The 19,497-nt window shown below is 40.4% G+C and overlaps 1 protein-coding gene across 6 annotated transcripts in view; it reads right to left on the bottom strand.

Annotated features, from left to right (window-relative positions):
- Nucleotides 1-517: 517 nt before the first annotated feature.
- Nucleotides 518-19,497, bottom strand: part of LOC134521777 (core histone macro-H2A.1) — a 46,185-nt gene continuing 27,205 nt past the window's right edge. For 2 of the 6 annotated variants that reach the window (XM_063348690.1, XM_063348689.1), the window contains exons 6-9: nucleotides 12,977-13,067; nucleotides 9,096-9,185; nucleotides 5,795-5,969; nucleotides 518-1,254 (exon numbers count right to left, since the gene is read on the bottom strand). In XM_063348690.1, coding sequence (XP_063204760.1) covers nucleotides 1,089-1,254; nucleotides 5,795-5,969; nucleotides 9,096-9,185; nucleotides 12,977-13,067 — 522 coding nt within the window. In that variant the 3' untranslated portion in view covers nucleotides 518-1,088. Of the gene's footprint in view, nucleotides 1,255-5,794; nucleotides 5,970-9,095; nucleotides 9,186-12,976; nucleotides 13,068-14,570; nucleotides 14,671-19,497 lie in introns of those variants that run through there. The other 4 variants (XM_063348687.1, XM_063348686.1, XM_063348692.1 and 1 more) reach the window with 2 other exon arrangements.

A 19,497-nucleotide genomic window follows, 5' to 3' on the forward strand; every position in this document is an offset into this window, starting at 1 on the left:
TTCACATGCGATCGCTTTTGAACGTGTAACCTCTTCTTTCTCAAAGTACAAAAAAACAAGTGGCTTCCGTAAAGGTTTATGTTGCTATGGATTTCAGCTGTGCAAACGATATGGCAACCAATACAAACCGGGCTCATAAATATTTGGAAAAAAACCCACAAAATGGCTTCAAACAGGCCAATATTAAATGACTGGAACTAGTTCAAAAACTCCTGGGCCTTGCTTGATCTAAAAGGCTTCAACCTCCCAAACTAAACAGCCAATTAAGTCAGATTCTGAACAGGAGGATCTGAAGCACCAACTGGAAAGTCTGAACGCTCACCAGAAAACGCTCTGACGGCGAGTGTCGCCAGGCACGCGCCCAGCCAGCCAGCGCAGGTCCGAGGCCCAGCATCTCCAAAGGCGTTTCCAGGCCACTGGTTCAGATCTGGTGTTTTATCACCCCTCTCATAGCTACCTTTTCCGGATTTAGAAAACAAAGGCTTAAAGGAAAAATTAATTCAAGTACACCAACAGCAACAGTTCAAACATTTTACTAAATCAATTCACACGATTTCAAAATTGTAAATATAATTAAGGACAACAGGGTTTCTGTATTTTTTCTTCCAGATTTATCATTAAGACAATAAACAAACACAAATTAGGTTTATAGCATCTGTTCTTTTAAAAAATGAAAGGAACGCCACTCGATGTATTGATAAAGCACCACAACACAGTTACAAAATAGGGTTGGCCTGTTTCTTTCACAAGTAAAAGACTACGTACTCCTAACGGCTTTCTGCTTCGATCCATACTTCATTAAAATAAAACTATAAAATCTCCTAGATTACACTAAGTTCAGACGATGCCTGGTATACAGTGCATTAACAGCAGTAATGCCAACTATCAGTGCCAACATAAAACATCGTAGAAAGTAAAAACGAAACAAACAAAAAACCCCAAAACAAGAAAAAAAAACAACAAAACCCCCACCTTTATTCCCCTAGATGAGCAAAATTTAAAATAAGGGATGCTCTGCTTCACAAGGAGTTAAGGATTTGGGGAGGACGATGGGCAGAAGAAGGGGCTGGTACTGTCGCTTTCTAGGCTTAGTTGGCATCTAGTTTGGCCATTTCCTGCACGTATATCCCTATACTCTCGCTGTCGAAGAGCACGAAGTACACCGTCTTGATTGAAGAGGACATTGTTGACACAAAATAGCTGGAGATGGCTTTCAGGATCAGCTGAGCGGCCGTTTGCTTTGGGAAGCCATTTCTAGAAGGAGAGACAAAAAACAAGAAAGAAACTCCAGACTCGCTGAACAAGGTTTTGACAGTGTGACCTCGCAGGAAACGCTCAGCCCTCTCTCTACCGCAGCATGGTAAATAAATAAAGCTACAAAGCCAGTGTTTACAGTCGGGATTAGAAGCTACAAACTTGTTTGTTTAGGCAAGACTTAAAAATGTTCAAACAGAGGAAAAACATTCCTAAAATATGAATACGGAGTCCACACACATTAATGGGTTGAACCTTACAATATCTGATGGGTCAATTATTCTCGTTTAACGGTGTTCCCGAAGCGTCTGGGAAAGCATCATATACATTACAGTTGCAGAGCCAAACCTGACCTGAAAGCAAACCAACCGTTAAAGAAAAATAAAAAGGGATAGAGAAGTCCATACAGAAAATGAAGCGTGAAAAGACACAAAGTACAAAATGGTTTTATCACTATTAATGGTTAATAATACAGCACAAAATTAAGGAAGTTACTTGTACAGCCTTGCTGCAGACTGAAGAGAATGAGTTCTAGTAGTTTGGTAGTGAGAAACAGCTCTGGCCATGCCCTCACCGTTTCAGACGTGGTAGCAAAAGTGAAGCAGGGTGAGTGGAGGTGAGCAAGTCCGCTCTCCTGGGTCACGGAGGGTCTTGCCCAGGTGGGGTCAGTCTAACCTTCCCCGGCTTGGGAAGCCACAGCGGCTGTGGCGGGGCCGAGACAGACTTCAGGGACTTGCTGGCTTTTCTAAACCACCTCAGCACTGCTTCCGACACTCCTTACATCCTTTTTAATCACAGGGTGAGTCAATCTAAGTACGGTCCTAAAATAAAATATGTTGAAGGACATCTGCTTGGTATCAACCAGAGAGATCTAAAAACGAGAAGCCTTTCTACTCCTCTAGTAATGCCTAAAGAAGAGACTCCTGGTCCCCTCTTCTGGAGAAGCCACAAACAACAAACCTTGCTGCTTTCTCAGGTGACAAAACTGCATGACTGAATTTCAAAGCTCATTGTCTAGCCCGGGAACCCTTCTTACAAGTTTTTTCACATTTTTATCTAGCAGCCCTTGTCTGAAAATTTTATCCAATCTTAAAACAGGTCAAGCACAAGTAGAATGGTCTGAACCAAGCCATGACCTGAACTGTGAGTTTTATAGGTCATGGCAAACTCCTGAAATTACACGTGGTAACTACTTTGACTGTGGCCAAAGCTCTGCTGGGGCATTACTCCTGAAGCACTGCCACCCCCCCAGACTGAGGTTTCACCCCAGCCAAAGCTCGAGCCCTCCCCGAGCCTCAGAAATCAGGCTGAAGGTGATGGGACATGATTGCTCTGTTACGGGTAGGGCCCTAACAGAATTTGAAAGAGCCCATTGAACGTGACCTGGTCACCTGACATGCACTGACAGATATATGATGGTTAATCCACCTGTTATAAAGTGTGTACTATTAATACTACTAATAATTTACAGATTACACAGATGGCTGAGTTTCGCCGGATTTCCTCAGCAATTCGAAGAAGCTGGGCTACATTCACCTCTGGCACTGACAGGTGCAACATCACGTAGCATTTGCTCACTGAAGCACCAAACCGACAATAAAGCGCTGTTGTACTCTCCCTCTCATTACATGCTGCAAGACACAGAATGAGAAAGGCAACTGCCTGTGTCATGGCCCGCTTCCTGCACATTACCTTACCATAAAAATATACACCAAGAGCAATTCTGTGGTAATGCTGCCTGTAATGTGATATTATACACGCTGCCTGAAGATAATACTTGCAATATTTCAAAAATGATGCCATGACGTAGCTCACGCTGTTTCTTTCTTTTCTAAAAATGCTCAATTTTTTCTTTTATTGAAGAAGAAGAAGAAGAAAAAAAAAAGGAAAAAGCATTGTGAAAAGACCTTGTACTCTTCTGAAGCAAATTAGGTGGTCAAACAGAATCAGCTGTGTGACAAGTTAATCAACTGAGAGCATAGTTTTGACACAGGAGCTACTTCCTACTGTCAGCTTACATAGAGGAAAAGACACAGCCTCAGCATGCCTCCACAGCTGATCACTTGCTAGTTACTTATGAACGCTGCATCCTGACATATATTGAACAGACCTTTGAGGAATTTTGCTCCTGAGCAGGAACTGTCAGGCAGGCCAGCATCAAAATCAGGGTATACGCTGTTTCGGAATTGCTTGCTTTGTGGGGGGGACCCTAAAGTCACACAACTTCCACTTCAGTAGTGTTCCAGCAGGGCGGTCACAACAGGGCAAATGAAAGAGGAACGCCCTGGTCAAAGGGAGACCCACCCAGGGAAGCTGATAACAAGTGAGTTCTTTAGGATCACTGTCCCAAAAAAGAGGAGGGAGACAGAGTAGAACAACCCAATGGCCATGTGTGGGCTGCAAGAAGAAACAGAAACCTCTTGGGTCGATCTACCGGTCTGAGTTAAATTCTTGTGGAAAGGCAGTTTGAGCCTTTAGCCAAGCTAATGTCGATTCGGATCAAAGTCAGAGCCTCAGAATGAAATCCCTCCTCTGAGGATGATTTTATGTTCAATCCCTGACTCTCCTTTCCCTGTTCTCCTGCTGGCCCTACCAGACTGAACTCCAGGCTACCTTTTTACGGCACCCTACTTGTGCTTTCCACAAGTTGGCTGTAGCTGAGCATCTGGCCCACTGAACGCTACAAGTATGCTATTTTATTCCCCCCCCTGATTTATTTGAACTGCCCTCATGTAATCCCATTCCTCAACTATAAAAGAGAATGAAACTGTTTATGTGGGTTTATTGGGTGATGTCTGCTTGACAGATGTCTGTACCAGAACAGCTGCATACATGTGGTGTCTTTGGCATTCGCTGTCTTTAAAAGCTTTACTTTTATTTTTTTTTAATGCTTCTAACTTCATAAAAACAAGTAAAGAGTATTGTCAGAATATATTCTGTTCTCTCCAGAATTAATTTATGTTTGAATATCTCTAATTAAGAGGAAAAAGGGAAAATACACAACCTCATATATTTCTCAAGGCTTGTTGATCCCTCTCCATCTTTTAAAAGCACCACTGGCTTGAGTGAGACTGACGGGCATATGCCAAGTGGCCACAGATCTTGCCTGGCAGTAACCAGATTTCATACCAGAACGTGAATCTCATGGTTATTCAGGGTTTCATCATCTTCCAACACCAATCAACTACTTCACAACAAAGGTCGGGAATGGTCCTTTGCTGGGAGCTGCCCAGAAAAGAAAGGGCTCCGTGGAAGGTACTTTACATAGTCTCGCTTTAGGCACGCACGTGACCAACTCCATAGTCACTCTACAGCCCGTGGAGGAACAGTTTCTCCCAAAGAGCAACTGAGAGCTTCTCTTTGCCTGAGAACCTGACACCTAATTCAACAGGTTAGTACGAACCCTCCACTGTATTTCTCTACTGTTCTACAAAGTAGGCTCATGTTACCTCCTTAAAACGACACCCTGGCAAATTAATCTTATTTGGAGCTTTGTCTGATGCAAGTCGCTTAAATTTATTATCCTTCTTTATTGTCATTCACCCACAAGCTCAAACAGCACTTCCTGCCCTGCCCCACAGAACATGCAGGAATTAATCTGGTGTTGCAACACGGCACAATGGGAAGAATATTCTTGCTGTACATCAGCCAACTTCTTTCATGGCAAACTGAAAAGGGGCAGTTGTTCAGGGTTAAGTACACAACTGTGTAATTCAGCCTGGATTTGGCCCTTGGTCTTCACACTGAGCCATCGCTACATGTTCCAAACCTCCCTCCCCAGCCCAAACCCAAGCACCTCAGATCAGAAGTGAAGTCTGTATTCAGACTCTTAAGAACACAATCCAACTTTCAAAGGCACCAAGCATCCTGTACAAAGCCAAAGGACCTTCACTTTGGACTTTAGCTTTCAAAAACCCTGGCAAAGGCTTTTAAGGCCTTTTTTATTTTTTTTCTGACAGAGTCACATGATGTAAACTGCACGGAATTCAGCTCATGAATTTTGGGTGAAAACTTGAAGTGACTCTGCAAATCCTGAGAACCAAGGCACTTCAGGTTTGCTGCTTCAATGAACACCAAGACGTGTATTCTGGACATCATATCATCATCATCATCTGATATATATTGCAGTAAGTTTAATTAGGCACTAAAACTAGATTCTTCATGCTCTCCTCCACATCCCCAATTTATATGAACAAATTGACAGTCTGAAAAAAGTCTTTATAATATCCTTTATAACATCTTCTTTAAAAGTTCGTTTCATGCTCTTTAACCTATTTGCATGCTTTAAGATTCTGCTGGGGTCACTGCTAGACCTGCCAAAGTTGAACTATTATTCAGGAGAATACCTGCAGGCTCCACGCACAGCTCAGACAAACCTAGAAGAAACATTTCATTCAGGGAACCGATCTAAACGAACAAGAATAAAGTCAGCATTATACCAACGGGGCTGGTACCTGAGAAGGGACTGGAACACAGGAGATGGCACTTAGAAAATGTGACCTATTTGGCATCAAGTACCGGGTCTGTGTAACGGCCTTACCTGCCACTGCCAATTGAAGGAAATGCAATTGATTTCAGCTTCTTTTCGTCAGCCAGAGCCAAGCAGTTCTTCACCGTCTTTTCCAGCAGCTCCTCGCATTTGTCTGAGCCCCAGCCTGGGCTGTTACAGTGGATCACAAATTTTGCAGGCAATCCGTGGCCGGCACTGACAACAGCTAGTGAGAACCGAAAGTGAAACATAATTGCTTTTCTCTCTTTAGGATTAAAAGAGCGCATATGTGATTAAAATAACAAACAATTGATAGACATTCCCTCAGCCCCCGTGAATGTTTTAGGTTACAAATCACATAGCCTTAAAATATAACAACACGATCACAGAGACTTTGCATTTTCCATTTCCAGCTGTGCTTTGCTGTGGTAATTTATAAATCATAGCTATAATCGATCTTATTTTAGGGAGAGCAAGAATTCATGGCTGACATCAAAGAAAACACATTTATACCAGGGATTGTGCAAACTTGTGTAACATGTAAGGAAAAAAGCAGAAATCTGTTAGAACGTAAACCCATTCAAGGGATGGTCTTGCTTTAGTTCAGTTTATTGCAGAGCTACAGTAAATATCAGGATGCCGGGCAGTCGCGCAGAGTTACGACTTGTGTGACCTTCAGCTACTCCTGCTAAACACACGGTTTGTTTCGCCAGCTTCTGATCTCACGGCAGCCCAAACCGGATCAGTTCAGAGCTATTAATGCTCTGCAAATTGGTAAGGAAGGCTGGAAAAGAGGTGAATTATGATTTTTGCTTTATTTCCAGCTTTGTTGAGTAACTGCAAAGAGAACATTTTGCATGATTTCAAGACTTTGGGCCTGGTCTTATTCGGGCTTTTTTGTGTACGGGTCATCCGAGACCACTTAAACAATGCTGGGTTTAGTTTATCTCTTTCATCACATTCTTGACCGATGGTTGGAGGGGGTGCATTTCTAGATTTACAATGTTTGATTTGCGATGTTTATATGCCAACAAGAGAGACCTTGTGTGTACAAAGAAAGGAAAAAGAATTTTATACCATGCTAATCGTATATTATCACCAGGATACTACCACGGACATGTGGGGACTAAGAGGATGCAGCAGATCCTGCCTACAGACTTCCGACAGTCGGGGATTCTCCAGCCAAGAGACCTTCTCTCAGCAGGAGAACACAGTCTGGGGTCACCAATTCCCATCACAGAGCAGCAACAGACTGCGCTCCGCCCGCCAGCAAACAGGGTGAGAGCATCGCTGCCGCTTCAGAACTCACAGCTCTGTGCTTGCAATTAAAGACTTGTAACTTTGCTTTGCTTTTTTAATTTAAAAAAAAAAAAAAAAGAGGGAATAGAAACACCCCAATCACAAGCTAAGGGGAAAAAACCCATCTAGTCAAAATCTCACAAGAGCAAACACTGAACCTTCACAAAGAGTCAGACCCCTCACAGGCACGCTTTGGGACATAATCATACACGGCCACAAAAGTGTAGGTACAAAATGTCAGCTTGTGTCTTCAAAAACAGTAATAAAAATACCAATAATTTAAAATAAAAATAAAAATCAGGTTTGTAAAGGAGCTTAGAAGCCAGAAATCCTCTACTCCATTCTGGAATGTTTATGAGGCATACTGTTATTTAAGTATAGTATAAATAACTCTTGGAGCACAATCATCACATATGGATACTACCCTGTAGCTGCTGCAGGAAAGAGAAAAGACTTTGTCATACGGCATTTCGACCAGGGGTTAATCAGAAAAGTACATTCTGACGGACAATGGAAGCACAAGCATTTATGTTCTTATGGGTTTGCAGATTCTCAACATGTTGAATAGCCTCAGTGTTAAGGCAACATTAATTTGTCATAATGTGCGACTAAAATGTTGGCAGGTTCAGAATACATCATAAATCCAAGAAAAATCTATTAAAAGCAGCTGACATCTCTCTAGTCAGATGTGAAATGTGGATAATATCTTCATCCTGAAAGAATGAAATAACTGTATTGATACACATCACCAATTTTAATATTTCTCAGGGAGTGTTTTCTAGGGTAGTCATTAATCAACTCATTAGGATTCTGTTGAGGACAACTGCTAATTACCAAGAGCAGCTGTCCCTTACTTCACATACAAATGCTTTGAAAGGGGAAGTCAGTTATGCTTTTGCTGTAGAAACAGAAAGAGAGAACCTTGGACACATTCTGGACTAGTTATAATTATATTCCAAATAAGGATCCTGGTTATTCGTAGATCAAAGGGATACCCATGTAACTGAGAAATTTGAAAACTAAATATCTGCATGACTGAGAAATCGATGTGTATCAATTCTTCTCTCGAGTCCTCCAACAAGTCCCTAACAGCCGGTTTCTCCCGGTGTAGCAGCCTCAGATCTGAGGGATGCACTGAGGGCCAAGAAAAAAAATCTATTTGTAAGCAGTTTGGTCTTGGCTGATAAAGAATACCGTACTGAAGTAAGAAAAAAAAAAGTGAGTAATTGATTCTCCACATTTTTGTAAAACAAGAAAACCTTATTAAAATTTTTTAAAAGCAAGGAAAAAAACCCCAACGTTATTAAGAAGTAAACAGTTGTAATTTTTCCTGTCAGAGCTGAAGTCTTGCATCTCCTCTTCAGTTTTATTCAGAATTCGTTTACAAAACTGCGCACACTGTATTTATTTTTATAGCATAAACACAGATGGCAGAATCAGCCTTCTATATGAACAATATGTATCAGCAATTTCACAGATGGTGTAAAATTATATATCGTCATTACCCAACTTTGTTACTCATATAGTAGATTTTTCTCAGATATTACATAAATTTTGATAACTAGGCATCACAAAGTCGTAAGCTTTTATAGTGATGATTCTGGCACTGATTAAACCAAGTACCCAAGCAGATGCTTAACTTCAAGCACGTGCTTAAGTTCAGTGAAAGTCAGCGGCATTTCAGCAAAGCAGATGTTTAATAGAGTTGGACTCAACTGTTCTGAAAAATAAGCATCTAATTAATTGCTTCTCTGAACTGTGCCCTTAACAATCGCCATTCATTGTGTCTGTGCGTAGCTGCAAACAGCCTGCTTTTACTTGTGATATTACACCACTACACCATTTCCCAGGTGCTTTGCTAAAGGTTACTCAAGATGCAAGGTGTGTATTTTAACTTTGGAGAATACAAATACCAGGTAACCCATAGAAGCTGTCTGCAGACAGCACGAACCCAAGCGTCGTTCTAGAAGGAGCTTGAGAGGAAGAGCGCGGTGCCAGCGCCACCGGTGCCCGCGGTGTTTTGTGGGCAGGTTTCCGAAGCGCAGAACCTCACCTCCAGCTATGTCCAACGGCCCGTTCTTTTTGCGAAGCTCAATGACAGCTTCCACAAACTCCTTGCCGCCTTTCTTTTCCAAAGTGCTCCCTGAACAGAGAATGGTTAGTTTACTCCTCTGATCCCAGGTTGCCACAGCAGACATGTGACTCATCATTATTTTTTTATTACATCATTCTAGAGTTTTTGTGCCCAAACATATTTTTGGGGACTGCAAAGTAAGATCTAAACCTTTTGGGACTTCAGAATTATCTAGTCATTAAAAACAACAACAACAACAACGACAAAAAGAAAAAACCAAAAGAGACAACCCTAACAACCCAAAAACCTCACCTCGGTATCCCTTGCCGACATTCTCAGGCGCAGATTTTAAAGTCAAAACATCTGTCATGACATCCCTACCTCCTTCCTTATCATGAGCATCTATTAGTGTGAAACGCTCCAGAAGAATGCGCTAGCTCGAGAGTGGTTGAAGGTTCATAACTCCTTCCCCTAAGATTCATTTCCCCTCTCGCTTACAAATTGTTTTAAAGAGCCATTTGCCACAATAAGAATTTGAAACTCACCTGATCTTGGTCCCTGACCCCAACAGGTGGCACCAGGAATGAAACAGTCTCGTGAGTGCAGCGGGCTGCTTTACTTGGTAACTGCCCAGCTTGTTGAGCCACCTTTAACCAAGAGGAAGAGCCTCAGAAATAAGGAGAATCTCTAAGGAACATATTCCTCCAATGAACTTCTCTAACTACAGCTAAGGAGCTGGACAAAGTCATTCTGGGAGGAGAAGAGCTGTGCGGTGTTTCAGGGCAACCAAAAGGTACGCCGTTTACAAAGGCAGTCCATCACTAAATGGTTTAGATCTTATTTTGCAGCTCTAGTTTTAAATATTAATATAAAACAAAATAAAAAAACAGCCCAAGAAAGCATTTTCCTAACTACATAAGCATCCCACATAATTTTGCACTGTGCACGTTAATTATAAAGGTAGATAAGTAAAAAGCAGTGATATCATAAAGGCTCTGATTTGAGATATTACTTTGAAAACTGATTTCCAAAAATTCAGAACTAAGATCTCTAAACATTTATTTGGTGAAACCCCTTACTTTCACTGATGAAGAAAGAAAAAACGCATTTTCTGATGGAAGTGCACATACTGTATGCTCGAGGAAGCAGAGCCCCCCCTCCAAGGTTCCGTTTAGTAAATAGGGCTACAGCTCTAAGGACAAAGAGGACTGCGAGATGCTTTTGTTCTGACACCATTGCTAAATTTCTTCCAAAATGAAGATTAAAAGTTGAAAACAATGCATTTGTTTATTCATTCAAAAAGTGTCTCTGTTACCCTGCCTCTATTTTGCTATTGGCAGTTTATTGCTTTTGGGGTACAAAAGCTGAGGACAATTAAAAAATGGATGCCTTTTCTTTTGCTTTTTTTTTTCACAACCAATTCACATGGGGTGTTTGCCAAAAGCTGGATTGCGAGGTCAGAGTGTGATCTGATCTTTGTGCTCATTTAAGCTTTTTTTTTATATAAATACTTTGGTCTAAGTTTATTTAGCAAACTCCTCACTAAGAATTTTCCGAAACTCAAAGGTACCTATCCCTGTGCAACCAAGTGGAAGGCACCACCTTATAAATCTCTTGGAAAAGATGGTAGTGGCTTTATTTGTAGCAGCGGTGTGTCTTAGGAGAGCGGGCTGGGGAAGGAGATCCACCCTAGAACGGAGGGGCTTGGAAACGCAGGACCCAGGGTGCCCTTTGCTGCACCCTCCAGCAGATGTGTGTGACACCGGGGGCTTCCCAAATGACTCCCACAGAGAAGGGATGGGGAGGGAAAGAAACAGTCCGCCATTCTAGTTATAGTCTGTATTTCCATATCATTCATATTTGTATATATTCCAGTTATATTCCCCTTGAGGCCGTGAACTTAGATCCTAAACCCCATGACATTCATAATCCTTAATTTCTCGTTTCAAGGGGAAACATAATTAAGCCTTGTGCAGAACCTAGGAACAGAAAAGATCTATTAAGTAGGTCATTTCTTTGCCATTGCAAAGCTGTTGTACATTTAATGGAATTTAGCCTGGTTTGGTTTAATTCAATCCAGAAGGATCAGCTTTTTCCCTTCTACTGGGAATTAATTTATAATTAAAAGCAATGAACAACCCTGTCAGTTTATTTCACCGAGCTCTCTTCTTGCAGATTTGGTACAACAGAGAGCAAAAGTCTTATTTGGTATGAATTGGTGAGGTTTTCTGCATTTACTCCTCAATTACACTCTTCTTCTGATGAATAGTGAGGGTTTATATTGAAATTATATTCCAGAACTATGTTGTAAATTAGCTTCATCTGGGAAAGGACATACTGTATTTAACCATTTTCCACTACATTAGCAAGTTTCTTGATGGAAGTCTTGCTTCACAGCTTCAAGGTTAGTAGCTTATTTGCTCACAGGCATAAATATGTGTCACTCCCATGAGAATAAGATCATTATCGCATGCTTTCCAAGCAGGCATTGCTATCAGTGTTGAAAACAGCGTTAGCAGAAATTTAGGCTGTAAAATTCTCAGGATAAGCCCCCAGTACATTTAAATTGTTAGGGAAAAAACCAACAAAAATTAAAAAAAAAAAAAAAATTTAGATGGGTAAAAGTTAATCATTGGAAGCTAAGCATTTGTGCACTTCTATTCCTTCTTACAGCAGTCAGAGGCACCAGGAACCTACGCTAAGGAACGAGCAGTACAGCTTCGAGAGATGATTTTCTTTGTAGGGTAGCAAAGCGTTTCTTTGTCAAAGGGTAGGAGACAAGCACATTAGCTAAATGGGTCTGACAGACTTTAGAAGCATATTCTTCAGATACAGGGTATTATGTCACTCTTATTTTAATGTCTCTGCAGCACGTTTAGCCAAGGCCCAGCTGTTCCTGCCCAAGAGGCCATCCAGAGCTCCATCAGCCCGCGCGTCCCTCGGGCAGTAGCCCCTTCGGAAAGAGCAGGCGTGGAGGGAGGCCATTCGCACAGCGATGAGGCTTAGGTGAGATGTAGAACACAGGCTGGGATCAGGTGATGTTTTTTTTAAAGCGTCATCACCCTTACCAGTAACTTCTGTATTCAGTCCAAATTCTGATTTGCCTTCTGTAATTACCACGGCAGTTCAGTTAAAGGACTGCTACCCTTTTATGAAATCCTTCAGAACACTGTATGCAGAGTGGCGTATTACTAAGGTAAGAGTTACTCAGGGGACGCTTAACACACTGAATTAAGATGTCTGTCATGTTTGCTACCGTGCCTTCTCTCATCGGTGTACCTTAGGTGACTGACTGCCTGAAAATCATCCACGTACGTACGATTGGCCGTGTACCCGTGGCCGTGTACTTGTGGGCGTGAGGACCGTGGAGCCGGGCTATGAAAGTAATCGGTCCGTAAGGTAAAATATGAAAAAACTAACCAATCTTAAGAGTTCAGAAAATACAGATGGGCTAGATCCAGCGCGTCAGATGTGAACATCTGAAACTTGGCATCGAGATGGGGTACTGGAACTGGTTAGAAATCTAAAGATCAAGACTCAAACCGTATTCAAGACAGGCATTTAACACGTCAAACAAACAATGCGGCAATTCATTTTCCTTGGTCACACGCCTGCATTGAACGTACTGTTCCTGCCCTTCAAATTTTGGCGGTGCATTCTGTTGTTACTTCTGAAAGTCTGATTTGGTGATAAAAATCAGAACCGCCTACTGAGTTTGCAATTATTCATTTCTTTTTGTCATCAGTCAGGACTGCTGGAAGTGAGAAATGAATGCAAATCTGCATAGCTACAACAAGCTTGTGGCTGCTGATTGACCATGCACACACATACAAACTCCGCAGCACTGAACTTTCCATTACCTACTTCACCACCGGTGTAGAAGTCAGAGTTTGTCGGGTGAACGACAGCATCACTGTCGATCGTGGCAATGTCAGCCTGTACAACTTGCAACTACAACAGGTAAACAGATGTATATCAACCACGTTGGACAGAGACCCAGCACAGGCTCTACATTTACACAGGTACCAACGTCCATATTTTCCTACCTTTACATCTCCAAACCTTGCGCCAAAGGAGTATGCTGAGGTGTGTGTGCAGGTGTGTGTAGAGAAAGGGGTGTAGGGAACAGGAGGAGGAATCTTGAGTATGACATGATCAAATAAATGTTAAAATGACAAGTCAGAGCAATCACAAGAGATCATTTCCAAAGTTTTAAAATCAGCTAATACCCCATTTCACTTTGCAGAAACCTAGAACAACCAGTTCCCCACAGAGCATGACACTAAAATACGGAATCTGTTTAAAAAAAAGAAATTCAGGATCATCAAGCCAAACAAAATAACTAGTTTCTCCATTTTGTCAGCATCAATAAGCTGACAGGCACTAATCTTCATACGTATAACGATTCAGCACTTTGTTTCTAAAAATGACAGTCTCCTTCAGAGGAAACCATGTATTTGCAGACAGGTATGTACTGAATTTGCTTTAAAAAACATAAATGATCGTTCTTATATTTTAAAGGTAAGGCATATTTTCTAACTATGCGTTGGAATGGCCGAGACACTTGTAAACTTATACATATTTCTGAGAAACGCTGATTTAAAAATTAGCCAGCTTAGAACTTTTTCTTGTTAAATTACTTGTGTACATTCCCATAGGAAATGCAATAGTAGAAGAATTATGGGTTGTATTCCATTAAGGAAGTTTAAAAAAAAAAAGACAGCAACAGGAGTAATCATCAAAGAAGGGAATGCAGTACATAATGCATGAAAGTTAATTTTTCTTTTACTTTTGCTGAAGAACACACTTCTGTTGAAGAAGGATTTTTTAATTTTTTTTTTCTCAATCTGGACCAAGATAGAAGCTTTAAAAGCGATACACCATCTACAAGAGTATCTACAAGTTCATTGTTGGTACAATATCAGTATTTGTTTTCAGCTGAATGTGAAAGTGACAGGGAGTAATTGAAGCATAACGGAAACAAATTATTTGACTGAATTAAACATGAAATCAAGGTAGGAAAGATTGGGGCATAGTTAATTATTTAATCATTCCTCTTTAGAAATTTTATGCCTACTCTGAGTATCAGAAAAACCCCCGAGATTGCAGTTAGAATGGAGAAACTGCTTATTTTGAAAACAACCTGACAAAAAAGTATTTTAGTCCTCAAAGTATCCAAATAAGAAACCCCCCAAAATAGCTAACAGTCACATATGATCATTATGGAAAAGAATTTAAATGATTTGTTTTAACTGAAATCAACTTGAAGACTAGCAATGGCTGCAAGTATTCAGATTTGGTGAAAAAAGTCTTTCGAATACAGTTCTTCAACAAAACAGAACCTGCAAGATTTGAATTTCTGTTCTTATTAAATGTATGAAGCCCTAGAGAGTAAATTCTGGGTTCCATAATTTCCATGTGACCGTTAGTTGTGTCAACCCATGCCCCATTTACCTAGGTCATCTTTAAGGTCAATGTCAGCATTGGTAGGATTGATAATGGCCTCCACCTCGAAGCCGGCTAAATTACTGATTTCACTGTGAATAAGGTTCAGCTGAAAAGAAAAGCATGAGGTGGGAAATAACAGGACAGCTGGGAAATCACAGAGAAGCTGCAGAAAAGTGAGCTTTGCAACACAGATGGAGATAGCATCACTGCAAACAAATATGCAAAATAAAAGGCAGGTCATAAAGGAGGGTTATTATCCAAAAAAATTTCAAACACAAGACTCAAACATTGTTCGCACTGGGAGGATATGAATGTACCTACTAACAAGCTCTATTCTGGCTTTATGCTGGCCACTATTTGGGATTCTTATTTTGGCGTTAATAGAGCTTATTTGTTTCTCCTCAAAGTACAGATGAAGGACACCCTGATCATTTCTTAAGCATCGATTGCTGGAACATGCCATGACTGTTCAGCACTGAAACTGGATAAAAGATGCCGCTCCTCCTGCTTCAAGCCAGCAAACATGAGCCTATCTTTGAGAAAGCACAGGCTTGTCTCCGACGACTCCTCCATCCTAGCAAGGGGACGTGTTCCTTTCTCTTTCCTTATTAGTGGTCACCACGTTCTGTCTTGCAGGCCCTTCGCTTTTCATCTGCACAGATCTGCTGCCTTTGTGAATGTCAAGTACTGTAAGCTGGCACTATTAGGAGCTTATTGCTTCTAGTTTTTATTTTATTTGCATTACTTCCTTCTGTCATTTATGAAAACAGAGACTTTAGCCCCACCCACTAATGCCCGTTAACTCCTCTCATTTAACACCCCTCTATTTAAAAGATGCTTCTCAATTGCTGCCTGAATCATTACAAAATCAGAAGGATTTCTCATGGGCATACAGTAAGGTGAGGAAGTCAGCGCAGCTATCTAGAGATTAACCTCATGTCCGCACTTCATGCTTTTAAAAGAATAAAAAGAATTAATGACATATGAGGAAGGGCAGATTTCAACTTCTAGCAACACATTTTGAGCAAGACTTATAAACTAGTATATAAATAAAAAGTCAATGAAAAGACCAGCAATAGGAACAAACTGATCCTGCTATGCCAAACCAGTGAGGATGGTTTATTTGGGAAGTGCTTAGAGGTGTAAAGAGACAGCACAACTTGCTTACTGCTGATGGTTTGGGTGTCTCGTCACCGTATGTGACCCACACCACAGAAACAACTCTGTAATTTGAGGCAATTTGATGCGGTTTTCTTTACGGTGAGGGTGACAGAGCACTGGAACAGGCTGCCCAGTGAGGGTGTGGAGTCCCTTTCTCTGGAGATTTTCAAGACTCGCCTGGTGCAGTCCTGAGTAACGTGCTCTAGGCAATCCTGCTCTAGCAGGGGAGTTGGACTAGATGATCTCTAGAGGTCCCTTCCAACTCTGAAATTCTGTGTGATGCAAATGCCAAACTGGGCAAAAGTCAAACCTGCAGACAGGTATGTGAGGAAGCTGATAACCAGGGGGTTGTGACGCTGCTTCATAGCCAGTGTTGGGAAGTCTGATTTCACGTGCATCAAGTGTACTACCGCCAAAACTTAAAATACTTTAAAGTGCAAAAAATTTTCTGGACTCTTTCATGTGGGGAAGCACATTATCGGCATCATAAATTATGCTTATATCTAAAACACACATTGAAAATCATCATTTGCGTAGCTGATTAGGCAATATGGAAAGCAACTGTGAAAGAGAAAGTTCTCATTCATTTATGCAAGCCCTGAAGCCAGCTGCAGTTAAGCCAAAGCCTGCTGGGTTCAACCTATGAAGCATAACGTATACATTCAGGCATGGCATTTAATCTCATCACTAACTCAATTTTGTCTCTTGGTTTTTAATCCACATTCTGTAAACTCTTCAAATCTTCTTGTGTGTGTGAGTTTGTTAATTGGGAATACGACCCAGTTCATGTAACCGATACAAGTGAATGGGTCATTTAAGGAGGCCAACATCCATACATTTAAGTTTTATGAAAAAATTATTTCCATTTCATTCATGTGATTATATGAATTGACCTTCTTTCTCTTTCTAAAGGCTTGCAATTTCATAAAATTTGCATATGTTGCTTGAATAAACTACGTTCCTTCAAAATAGGGTGATTTTGGCTAAAAATGAGTGTAATTCACAGTCCTGTTTTAAGTACAGGTCTGTTCGGGAATTTGCAATAAAATCTAAGAGAGCTTCCTTTCCAAATAGCTTAGAATCCTTTAATACTTCACACGTGGCAAGTTATTCATACTTGAGTTTGAGTCTTGAGTTTGACTACAAGCAACTGCTGTTTAAAAAAAAAAGTCAAATCAAATCAAAACAAAATGTTAAAGAAACTGTATGAATTTTGAAATAAAAAAAAAAAACCAACAACAAAACACATGCACACACCAAAAGACTGTTTTGTGGAGATTTTAGTGTGTTCCTAAGCATGTTTTGTTCATTTTATAGGTGACTCTCTTTGATCCCTAATTCAGCGTTCTACAAGTTTTTGCCCAGATCTATTGTCTGCCGGACCCCGTTGGTTTCAGACCTTTAATCTATCTCTGCACCTCCTCATATATGGGATTTAAATAGCAATTAGCTGGCAATTAAAGTTTCAATTTAACAGCAACAACAAAATGCTTAAAAAGCTGGCCATCACTGATAGCATGTGTTGGCAGTTAAGTATTATTTTGCTAAATTTTGCATTTAGTGTTCAGTGCACTGTTTAGCTATCCAATTGCCAAAAACAATTAAAACAAAGAGTCAGAAGTTTTCCCATGGAATTAAATCCTCCAACAAGTAATTGCTCGATTTTACTATCCAACAGCAGGAAGCATGTATTAGACAGAGGCGATCCCCTAAAGGGCTACTTCAAAAAAATAAACAATTGGCACAACTTGCATATACATGTGCAACAAAGAATGGACATAACTTTAGGTAACATTTAAATTAAATGTTAGTCAGATAAAATGCAGATGGCATTTAGCACATCCATGAGTATTTTCTGAGGCAAGCCTTGCGTTTCTTATTTCAGATAAAATTACCTTTAAAGTCTTGGAACTTTTTCTGGTATGAATTTCATACAGAAAATGGAAGATGCTTGTTGGAGCCCAAACCCTAATGCTTAGGCTTGAGCTCTTACAACTCTGCCTCTACTCCGTAATTGTCTCAGGAAAAACAAACGAGTTAATGTGCAGAATACCACGTTTCCATTTGGACGTCACTTGTAGGATGTGCGATTGTTTACATATTAAACTAGATTTTAATACTTACTTAGTGTAGCACTAATAAACTTCTACAGGTATAACTGAAGGGTTCTTTGCCACTTCCTGACCTCTAAGACTTTCTAGCTGAATGTCAGCAGTTACCTAAAGATTTAATGCAGTAACAGTACTTTTTAAAAACTGAACAATACCCAGGTTCGCAACGTTCTCATTTGTGTTTTCAGTAATTAAATCTGGGGATATTACAAGGCTGAAGAGCCATTTTTCCAAATAAACCCCTTCGCTTTCCCTTCTGCAAACATGGAGCCAACAAAAAGATTTTTCCCATTAAACACTTATGAATGACATGATATTAAGAACAGGATTATTTTCTTTGCATCTAGTGAATTATCTCCTGATCTAGTAGACAGCGGTTTTGCAGACCAGGGAGACATGCTGTAAAGGTGTTCAAGGATGTCACAGGAGGTTTGAAAGATACCAAGTGCTTGGGTTTTTTGGTTTCAGGTTTCTGTGTTTGCACTGTAGTTTATTAAGAACACACAGAACATGAAAGTATACTGAAAATCTGTATGTACAAATTCAAGAAAAATCAAGTAACTGTGATTAATATGAATATTTTTGCTTTTCAAATGGAAAAGCTCAAAATGTTTTAACGTATTAAGCTTTCCTACCATCTGTGTGAAGAGTGTAACTGTATTTCCATTTCACAGATGGGGAAGGCAACAGAGAAAGAACGTGATTTACAGTATCTCAAAATCGGCCAAACCCAGGACTCATGTTCCAGGCCTCCAGCTCAACCACCTTAACACGCTGTCCTCCCTGACAGATTTTTCCTTCCCTCAAAATGCTTTTTAAGGAGCATGAGGCTACGCTGAATAGAAGGGCCTCCTCCAAACGGGCAAACACCTCCTGCCCTCACACGCTTTCAAGAACAGCAACATGCACAAGTCTAAGGAATCAAACTGCAACTGTCCAGAATCGCTATTGAAGAAGATTCTTAGTTCATTAAGTTTATGAATACCATGTGGCACTAATTTAAGACAACTCTAACAAAACAGATATTTTTTTTCTGTTAAGCAGCAGACTTAAACTTAGGTCAATATTTTAAAAATCGATATTATCTTTTTAAACAGCAATTGCATGTAGAAATGGCTAAGCAGAAGCACTTAACCAATTCAAAGTCACTAGAGTTTTTATAGATAACCATTATATTTAATTTGTAAATTTCCAAAATAAGTAGCCAGTATTTGAGACTTCCATGTGTCAATTAAATAATTAACAACTGCCACCGTCAATGAGGTCGCAGTCTGCTAAACCTGCATGTAGCACAGACGTCCTGGCACACCCCCGAGCCTCCTGGCCCAGACAAAACCACCTCCAGTTTAGGAGAGAGGATGCATCCAAATCCCACTGATTCCACGATGGAAAGTTTTATCTTTGCCTTTTTTATCAGGAGAAAATCAAAATTACTTGGTAATTTCAAAATGGCATGTTTTGAAAATAATTTCTGGGGAATGGGCTGAAAATATTTCTAGGAATAAGCCAGCATAATACTTTTGTTTGGTTCATTTTATGCTAAATGAAATCTCTTTGATCACTACAGTGCAAAGGTTTTTTCATTTTAAGCTTTTCACATTTTCAGTCTTAACACAAATGCTTAAAATAATTTAGGTTGGTCTAAATGTGCTATTTTGGAG

Source organism: Chroicocephalus ridibundus, chromosome 11, assembly GCF_963924245.1.
Source record: "Chroicocephalus ridibundus chromosome 11, bChrRid1.1, whole genome shotgun sequence".
Taxonomy (NCBI): Eukaryota; Metazoa; Chordata; class Aves; order Charadriiformes; family Laridae; genus Chroicocephalus; species Chroicocephalus ridibundus.